The 10,104-nt window shown below is 41.5% G+C and overlaps 1 protein-coding gene across 2 annotated transcripts; it reads right to left on the reverse strand.

Moving 5' to 3' along the window:
- Positions 1-8: 8 nt before the first annotated feature.
- tmem98 (transmembrane protein 98) lies at positions 9-9,405 on the reverse strand. Of its 2 annotated transcripts, XM_064321953.1 has the most exons (10): positions 9,094-9,405; positions 8,305-8,366; positions 6,585-6,697; positions 5,513-5,731; positions 4,020-4,151; positions 3,633-3,666; positions 3,411-3,526; positions 3,244-3,303; positions 2,651-2,745; positions 1,918-2,113 (listed from the first exon to the last, which is right to left on the reverse strand). In XM_064321953.1, exons 4-10 carry the CDS (start codon positions 5,641-5,643, stop codon positions 2,070-2,072), a joined length of 612 nt encoding a protein of 203 aa, XP_064178023.1. In that variant the 5' UTR covers positions 5,644-5,731; positions 6,585-6,697; positions 8,305-8,366; positions 9,094-9,405; the 3' UTR covers positions 1,918-2,069. The 2 variants fall into 2 exon arrangements, with proteins under 2 accessions (XP_064178022.1, XP_064178023.1); XM_064321952.1 differs by lacking the exon at positions 2,651-2,745 and having other exon boundaries at positions 9-2,113; positions 9,094-9,386.
- Positions 9,406-10,104: the final 699 nt, after the last annotated feature.

The following is a 10,104-nucleotide window of genomic DNA, read 5'->3' on the forward strand; positions in this document are numbered from 1 at the left end:
AAAAGGCACAATTTTTATGAGAAACTTTACTCTTTTTGTCTGTGAAAAGCTATTCAGTGAGAAGTTCATGGGGAAGAAAAAGAACAAAAGAACAAAACATTGGTAACAACAGATAACAGTGTCAAACTGAGGAGTGTTTACAAATGAAAGGCTGGCAGTAGTTTCCTAATATTAAACACAGGAACAAATAAGTGCACTATTTTTTTCTTCTTGTTTCAATTTTGTTCTCAGTTCTGCGTTTTTCAGGTTGAATCACAGCAGGGGAGAAAAACACAGGGATTGTGCTGCAGATGCAGTGCTAAGGCCCCTAATAAGCAGGAACACATTACTAGTTCAGGCTATTACAGAGTGTTTTAGAATACAGGTAAGACCTTAATGCAGGTCAGTCTTACAGTCTTCAAGAGACACCCTGTGAAAGAAGCTAACAACATGTGGGTCAGTGCACAAACACTGGCCCTTTACTCCCGTTCAGTATAGAGAATACAGAAAGAGAAAGAGATGTTTTTTTCTTTATGAAACGTGCAGGCCATAACTCTGCCCCACTTGCATAACTCTGCTCCTGCAGCCAATCAGGCCCCAGCACTCTCAGCCAATCAGCCCCGCAGCACTCTCAGCTGGCGTGGCCCCAGCGCTCTCAGCTAGCCCAGCTTGGCCTGAATTTGAGTGCCTTACCGACAGGTCCAATCCGTAGTTCCAGAGGTTTTAGCTGAGGGGAGATTAGTGGGGTATAAAGCGACCCTGTGACAGTGTTCCCAGTGTACCCTGGCTGCTAATTACCTGCAGATTAGCGGCTGCCTCGGAGCGCTGGGGCTCGGTGGAGGAGGGCTGGACTGTGAGAACCGCATTTCCAGAGCTGCCATTATGGGGCGTGCACTGGGACCGCCCACCTGTGTTCTCTGTGCCAAGCAGGCGTGCAGCGAATAGCGAATAAAGCATAGCGGGCCATAGTGCGTCTGGTTATTGTAATTCAACCCTTAAACTGAATTTGGGAGCAAGGCCACTTTCTCTTTTGGGTGCTCCATTTATTTATTTTCATTATATTATATTATAATACGTTTTATTGTTTGCCCCTTTGCCTTAAAATGCTCGGGACCTTAAATCTTTACATGGGTACTGTTTGCATACACTAGTGTCCCAGGACAGTAAGGTCATAGAGTAATAACATTCATGACAGGATTGTGGATTGGATTCTGTCAACATTTTACCCATCTCCTCATACTCCATGTTGGCCTTGTTTTCCTTTTAAAATCAAAATGGGAGACAAGCCGAACATGTTTGTACATTAGGTTGTAAAAAGGACAGACGTCAGCAGTGTACAATAACAGACCAATCCCATGCCTTCAGCGTGCAGGGAAAATGACGTCATTGCCTACAAGTGCTACACAGGTTGCTCCAGAGGTACGAAATACAAGCACAGAGCATTGGATCAAATATCTGGCTGTCATGGCAGAGTTTAGCATGGAAAGCTTCAGGTGCAAGCAGGAGTGGCTGTGAATCATTACTGTCAGTAATCACACCTCTGCCATACCACATACCAAACCGACGAACTCTCGAGTGCTTTTTCACCATTCAGGTAGCAGAAACATGAGGTATAATAATGTTTGCCACTAATCTACAAAAACTAAAAAGTTTATTTCTTGTGCTCTTGGTGCCATAAACATCTTAACAAATAGACATATAGTCACACGTTTAAAGACTAACATTTAAGACATACAAGCTCATTCCTGTTGAGTGTCATGTTCTGTGTAATGTTGGCACGTGAGGTTGAGAGAATACAAGTAAGTTCAGAGTAATGTGTATTGGATTGCGAATAAGCATTTGTGTGTGTTTGTGTAGAAAATATGCAAAGGTGTGGCAGTTTTTAGACAAATTACCAGCCTTTAGCCCCGTGCTGTCAGAGCAAAGCTAGATGGTCGACTGTTCCTGACGGAAAGTATCCGTCCCCAGCAGGTTTCGCTCGGGTTCAGAAGCCATTGCTGCCTCTCGAAGTACAACCATGTGATCCTCTGCTGCGTTCAGCGATTGGTCGATCCAGTCCATGCTGCCAGACATGTGACAGGCATTGCGTGTCACCAGCACCAGGTGGCTGACCGACAACAGGAGTGCGGTGGCTCTGTAGGGACAAAAATAAGCTGCAGTCTTGTGGAATTGTGCTTAGACTTGTGGACTCTTACCACTGGGTCACTGGAGTGAAATTCCACAAACAATGGTTCTGTATCGATACCTCCTCCCACAATAATCAATAGTTCAAATAGACTTATGTCTTGTAATAAAGGACATCCTAACACCATTCCAAATTGTAGAAACTATTTCTTATATCTGGGTTTTATTTGCTTTCACATAAATCTCTGATTACAGAGGCTGTAATGTATAGGAGTTATGAATCCTGTTATCAGTTATAATAATCTCCAATACAATAACTCAGTTCCCCAAGTTATTAATCTACCACCTTCCCTGTAAATGTGACATGGTTGGCAGATTTGTGGATACTGTGGGCAGCAGTGACCATCAGAAGTGGTACTGCTTCATACAGTGAAAAAGAAAGTACTGCCTCTTTCTATGGTTCTACAAAACCAAAGTGGAGCTATTTGGCTGGAATGCACAATGCCATGTTTGGCTAAGCAAATCACCACAGGAATCTCATGCTGACCATCAAGCATGGAGGTGGAGGGGCGATGATTTGGGGCTGTTGTGCAGCCACAGGACCTGGACGCCTCACAACCATTGTGGTTCTCAAACTCGGTCCTAAGCACACAAGTAAATCTACAAATGAATGGCTGAAAAAGAACAGAACTAAGGTTCTGGAATGGCCAAAGTCAAGAGTCCAGACCTCAACCCCCTGAGATATGGTGGGACCTTAACAGAGCTGTACATAACCAAATGCCCTCAAAAAAACTCTGAGCTGAAGTAGTTTTTTAAGGACTAGGCCATAATTACTCAGATTCAATGCAAGAGACTGATACATTGTACAGAAAATGTTTAGAAAATTATTACTTCAGGTTATTGCTACTAAAGGGGGTTCTACAAGCTAATGAACTGATGGATGCACTTACTTTTTCATGAAAAGCTTCTAAATGTTGCCTTATTTTTTGACTGAATGAATAATAAAGTAAAAATCTCTTGTACGTCACACAAAGTATGGTTTTAACACATTATTTATGACAGATAAAATGCTACTGCTATTGATTATATCAGAATTTAAGAGATCAGCCTCTTGTTTTTGGTGAAACATTAATGCTGTACCTGGCATCCAGAAGTTTGGGGTCCAGAGGCGGGTACATGGATCTCACAACATCATCCACCCTGCCAAGACACATGACATTGCGAGAAGGGAAACCATGCTCACGCCATGTTCAAATTTTCAGATTGTCTTTGAAACAATACATTTCCAGTACAGTTCATGGACGTACCTGGGGCTGATGCGTTTGGCCACAGTGATGATGTCACTGAGGCTGGCGGGGGTTTTGACCTTTGCTCCTGAGCCCATTGTCATGGCTACAAGCTTCTCGGTGAGAGTATGGCAGATCTGCAGGGGAGATATCAGGGCACAAAATCTCATCAGACATTCAACTGGGTTTCATTAAAGTTCTTCAATTTGAAAATACCATCAGAAATTTTGGTAAAAGCCCTACCTTCAAGATTGAGATACAATGAGACACCAAACCACTGTTGGAAGGAAATAACAAAATCATTTCTGCAAGAGTTCCCACACGTGAACATAGATCAGAAATTATGTGAGTGGAATTGAAATGTAAGTGATTTATGTATATGCTACGAGCAGGAACCTAAATAGATGACTGGGATCTGATATTAAGAGACCAGAGGGGTGACATTTTTGATAACAGAATAATGGACTCCTCAAAGCTAACACGTCTGGGATATGAATTATCTTGCTGGGATGAGAGAGTTGCCCAGTACTGCTAACATCAGGAATAACATCAGCAGCTGAGCAGCTGTTGTCAAAGACAATGGAGGCGATAACAGGTTTGGCTTCGTAGGCCGACGGTCGTGGGACATACGAGGCGTCCTCAATCCAGTCCTCGTTCTCCAGGATGGCGTCGATGTGCGGGTTGGTGATGACCACATCGTCCAGTTCCAGCTCTGAGGGCTCACTCTGGGTTTCCATGGCACTGATCAGGTCCATCGTAGGCCTGTGGAGAGGGGGGGTAGAGTGGGGCGTGACCATTCCATCCTAAAGTCCACCTCCCTGACTGTCTTCACTTCTCAATAGGACCCAGGATCAAATCTCACCATTTTCTAATAATCAAGATCACAGGCAGGTGTGCCGGTACAATAGTGTGAAAAAGCAGCACTTGTAAAAGTCAGTCTTATGATTGATTAATCCATCAGCATACATCCCATTCCTTGTACCTACACTGTCAATCTTAGCCCAAAACTGAACCAGGCCTTGCCTCCAACCAAGAGCTTGCCTCACTTGGGAGAAGCTCACCAGGTGCCTATGCCCTATGGTGTTTCTCAGGTCCCCTATAGCTGCATGTTTAGCCAAGGGCACAGTATTAAACTGTAGAAGGATGAGATGCCTTACATCCATAGGCTAATGACCACACTGAAAACAAACATGCCAGATTATCTCAGAATCCCAGCAGTAAGGCTCAGAGGCTTCTTACTGATCTTCAGCACTGTCCACTGCAGTTTAAACAACATCCTTAGCAGGGCCATGGACAAACAGTAATGGTGCCCTCTAATGTGCCTAATACCACAGTCTGCCATGCAGTACTGGAGAGCAATGCTTCGCTAAATAGGATCACTTTAATCAAAAGCTGTTTTAAACCCATTACTGCTGTTGTACCTGGCAAACAAATGGGAACAACTGGAGATTTGGATTGTTTGTTCAGAGAAAGCTTGGTGTGTCCTGACTATGCTACAGATGGCCTCTTACGATGAATGCAGAACATTTTGTTCTGCACATATATATTGAAATGAAGGAAGGTGAATATTCTCTTTTGACAGTATTTGCATTATCATGTTTCCTTGCTTTTTAGACACCCTTATTAAGAGCTTGCATTAATTGCAGACTGGGTTTCACTCTCACAGATGAGAGAAAAATAAATGGCTATGCCACCTGCCACTTAAATACCACTGATAATACTATCAGAGGATAAATGAGAGGGAAATGAAGCTCAGAATTGCACTCGCACACACAGGTGCAACACAAAGGGAGGCCTTTATCAGTCAGTGAGCCACAGCCAGGCACAGAGAAGGGAGGAGGCAACATTTGTGTAGGTATATTGTGAATTTCATGCATGTTTCCCTGGGTCAGAACATCTGCTAAAAGACAATGAATAAGTATTCATCCTTCAGTGCTTAGCATTCACCCTTTGGTGTTAAGCATTCATCCTTCAGTGTTAAGTATTCATCCTTCAGTGTTCAGGTCCCCATGCCACGGCACAGGGGATCAACCCTTCCAGTTGCTCTGCCCGCCTTCATGTCGTCCCCCTCCCTTTGCTCTCTGGAGACACCCCCCACCATGCCCCCCCCCCCGGGTACTGACTTGGAGTCGAAGTGGTGCAGCAGGTCAGCTGGGCGGCAATAGCGGTGGCGACAGACGACCACCAGGGCAACGAAAGACGCCAAGAAAATGGTGGCCAGCACTCCAATAGCCACTATCACTACCGTCTCCATGCCGACAGCTTCTCCCGCTCCAGCCAACACTCAGCAAGGGAGGGCTAGGATAAGCAACTGATTCAGTGTGCTATGTATCAATTCTCATCTATAAAAAAACAAACAAAAAACAATTCTATTAAATCTGATTTCACCTACATGGAGCTAGTTTTTTTAAACTATTGCTACAATGAAGCTGCAGATTCATTTATATTTTTATGGCAAGAACTGGATGATGTTCAGTAAATAGGATGAGCCAATGAACACTGAATTAATGTAGCATTTATTTTAAAAATCCCATTGTCTCATTTTTTCATGTTGCATGTCAAGGGTCTTAATTTTGAGAAACCTGCCAAAGTATTTCTTTCTTCACACACAATGTACCTTCTTGGTCTGCATGTCCTAGGTAGTGCATATTGGCCAAGTGGGTGCATGTTGTGTGTGAAAAGAAAAGCAATACATCAGTTTTTGAGCCATACTCAAACAAAGGGTAAAATGTTTGAGCTCACTTAGTGGCACAGACAGATTAAAGATTGTAATGTATACAGTCTTGATATTAGTGAGTGTAAATATATGCATTTTAAATGTCTGTCTTTACCATTTTAAATGCCTGTCTCAAAGCTGTCTACAGGACAAGTACAACTCTACATTTCATATGTCACTGGCAATAAAAGATTATGTCCAAGATGGTACACCAATGAAGTTCGAAACAAGATTGTCTACAGTGATATGTATACCACAACACTGTACAAGAGTACACTTCTGTACAAAACCCTGACTAGTAATAACCCTATGAGGATGTTTTGTAACAGTAAAAGGTGACGCATACTATATAGCCTACAGACTTGGTAGCTGTCCATTTGACTTCAATAAAGAGAAACGAAAACAGTACCATCAACTCAGAAAGATGGTCTAGAAAAAAAAAAACTATTCAGGGAATCGAGACGCCAGTTATATCTTACCCTTTCATTGTCCGTAGGATCCGAATAGTGGTGAAATCTGACTGTATGACTCAAGTTGTGCGGTTTCCTCGCTGATCGCCTCCTTGCAAAGCTACAGGCAAAAACAAACAGGCCTGCACCCACCGGACGAAGTTACTCATTAACCGAGCCCAGGCCACCCTGTCATGTGTCACAATGCACCCGAAAGGCTTCACAGAGAAAACAGCCTGACAAGTCACCAAGTAGGATAAAGACATACTCTCTTCTTTCAGTAGACTGTGTACAGCTGAACACAAAAATAAGAAGTGTTTGATGACAAGCACAGGCGATTCAGCCCACCTAGGCTTGTCATTTTGCACGCTGTCTAGGGAGAATCTAGCACTGTGTCAGACATGGCCTTGGACATCCAAAGGGTCTCTGTTTCTATGACATGACCTAGCAAGTTACTCTATGCATTGTCAAAGGATGAATACTACAAGGATGCAAATGCATACCGTGCTATACTATACTGATTGTACTGGTAATTAATTCATGCAATTGAGCCTTTGAGTTGAGGAAGACACAAGTAAACCACATAGCTGTATTTGACAATCACCCCACTGACTCAAATTCTATCTTGATATGTATGATACAGCCCTCTAATGTCTAACACACTAAGTGGTGCAAAAATCACAATGCAGACAGAATTTCTTTGAAGAAAGTAAGGCTGTTTCCACAAAATTAAACTCAAATATATAAAAATATTACGGAACCATTTCTGTACATGAATTGTGAGAGAAATATTTTAGAAAAAATTGAAACACTTAAAATGGCAGGGAGGCACTCTAATTTCCCGAAGACCAAAAAGAAAACACACACTGCTAAATTGCAGCTCATAGCCTAACAACATTATTATTTCACTAATTATAGTAAACAAAATAAATTGTGTCAATTATGAAAAAACAAATCTAATTATTGTTCTCAAAAAAAAAAGTTTATCAATGCACAGCCAGAAAGCATTCATACAGTACGAGATGAAACAAACTGTGAAGTAACAGGGCAACAGCCAAACCTTTTCCCAGATATCTTAAACTTGTGACCTCAAGGACTCCTTTACATATGAATTACCTCATTATTTACGGGTATGATTTATCTGGTATTTGCATTAAAATTCTGTCAAGGGAACCATGTACCAGGAACTTGCCCCCATCAATATAGATCAAGTTTTGAAATTGTACTGGTGCACAGTCACCATGAGCAGGAGCCATCTGGAAAGCCAGTTTGGAATGTTTTAAGACTTTAATAGGATTATTAATCTAGGCACTGGTTTCTCTGAAACCAGACCTTATATCAAATGGGGTTCCTTCTGTCCTGAAAGACGTGAGGCCATATAAGTAAGAGTTAAGGCTGTTCTGACTGATAAGCAGTTATGTACAATATGGTCTCACTCTGTATTACCATGTGACAGCTACCGTACTGAAAACAGTCATTTGCTTTGTTGCTGTAGATTTTTCCCCTTCTGTGATGTACAATCCCCTTCTGCGACAGGCCAAGTTTCCAGGAACAAAACTGCTTTTTGAAACTTCAATAAAAAATACTAAACTACAATTTGGCTGTTTTTCCAATGAGATTTTTAAACTGAAGCCTTAAGCAAAACCATAACATTTCAATCAAGACGCCTTCACAATTTGGCACTGGTTCTGCACTGGGTGGCCTAAACACATGCGTCCAGTCTACAGGTAACAGAGGTTCAGGTTTTTACCTTGTTCTTGACTTGAACAGAAGCAGAAGTCAGATTACACAATCATCAGATACAGTCCAATCCTGGTAAAAAAAGAAAAAGAAATGAAGCATCGACTCATTGTTCAATTAAAATATGCATATATTCATAAATGAAAAATAAAATAACCAACCCTGAATTCAACGCGTTAATATCAAAACCACTACGTCATATTATACAAGTGAACAACTGATTCCCAGAGCTAACGAAGCCAACAAATCAATTGACTGTGCTGAGCTGAGCTAATTGTGAATTCGACACCCCTGAAATTATTCTATTGCAGAAAACAAAAAGCAGGCACGGGGGAAGGACGTTTTTTCTCCTGATTCGTTAAATCAAATAATATTAAACGATGAGTGCTAATAACACATCCTAAACAAACAAACCAATCGCCACAATCAGGACAACACATTGACTGGGTGAAAAGGGTGAAAAAAATGCATTAGCCAAAGCATGCCTCTAGCCCTGCAACAGTAACTATACCAAGAACTTTGTGTGGATATCCTAACTTTGAGTAAATTGCCTACTGTATAAATGAGCACTTAGCCAGTGTTAGTCAGAAACTACTTCTAACGTAGTGATACCTCCACTCAAAGAATATAAATTAAACCATGTATATGCATTGTATCTTTTGTGCTACGCCTTAAAACGTTTCAGCTGAAAAAATATGCTACTGTATGTATAATAGAATGCTAAATGAAGCCTATTATTCAGGAAATACACACAATCAATCGAAATTAATTGTTTATAGGAGGAGGATGATTGACTCACCCACTCATTTTCTCCATTTATTTGTGTTTTCCTTTTGTCGAAAAAAACTTATTCCGTGTACAGGAAGACAGTTCAGGGAACCCATGCAGAGACGGCACGGAGTTATTACGGCAGTGAGCGCGCATTGGCCATTACGTGAACTCCAGTTGTTGGCCCCTGTCTGCCTGCGTTTAAGAGAATTGGGTTTTTGAGGCATCAGGTTTCCAAGCGGCGCTTCGCGGCTTATAACCAGATGTACCGAGGTCGCTTTAACCTACTCGCCCTGAACGAGCAGTGGGTGTTTATTCTACGGGAACGAGCGCTGAAGAATTTCTTCTTTTTTGCCCACCGAATTCTGTAATCCAATCCAGTGACATAGTCAAGGCCAGTGTAATTGGCAAAATAATTCATTATTTTATACATATTGCTCATCTCCTAAACTTTTTCTTTTATAATAGCCCCTAATACGGGTACATCTTGTTCTGCTCCGCTGCGAGAGGGAATAAAATGTTGCAGGATAATCGCCACTTCATAAAAAAAAAAAAAGTATGTGTACGTTTAGGTCCCGACCATAGTACCTTTTAGAAAAAATAAATATTAGAAGCTGAAATATTATTTAAATAAGGGTCACATGAACCACGCGTCAAAATATGACCCATCACTGTTGTTTTCAAAAATAAAAAGCAAGAAGCATGTTACAGTACAATAAAACATTATCAGATAAAGAGTGTAATCATCATATAACATCTCCAGATGATTAATTAAAGGATTAATTTCAAATTATTAATTCAAGTCGGCACAAAGAACATCGTTTTTTCATGTTTGTCACGCAATAGTAGCCTGCAAAGCAGCATTCTAATGGAAGCGATGGTGCTGAGAAAAATCCACTAAGGTATGCTAATAAGGTTTATGAACAACTCCGATCAGTTCGAGATGAAAGACTGATACTGAGTCCTACGCCGTAGCGTAGGCTATAGGTGCTGATGAACGACTTTTTCCGGAGGTCGACATAGCCTACATTTTGATATTTAC

This window comes from Anguilla rostrata, chromosome 2, assembly GCF_018555375.3.
Source record: "Anguilla rostrata isolate EN2019 chromosome 2, ASM1855537v3, whole genome shotgun sequence".
NCBI classification, from domain to species: domain Eukaryota; kingdom Metazoa; phylum Chordata; class Actinopteri; order Anguilliformes; family Anguillidae; genus Anguilla; species Anguilla rostrata.

What these genes read in the sequence shown, in the direction of transcription:
- tmem98 (XM_064321952.1), bottom strand. Translation starts at nt 5,643, where the DNA reads ATGGAGACGGTAGTGATAGTGGCTATTGGAGTGCTGGCCACCATTTTC. An exon ending in GACTGGATTGAGGACGCCTC is followed by an intron (nt 3,667 to 4,019) that starts GTATGTCCCACG and finishes TCCTTCCAACAG; the next exon opens with TGGTTTGGTGTCTCATTGTA. An exon ending in ATTGTATCTCAATCTTGAAG is followed by an intron (nt 3,527 to 3,632) that starts GTAGGGCTTTTA and finishes TCTCCCCTGCAG; the next exon opens with ATCTGCCATACTCTCACCGA.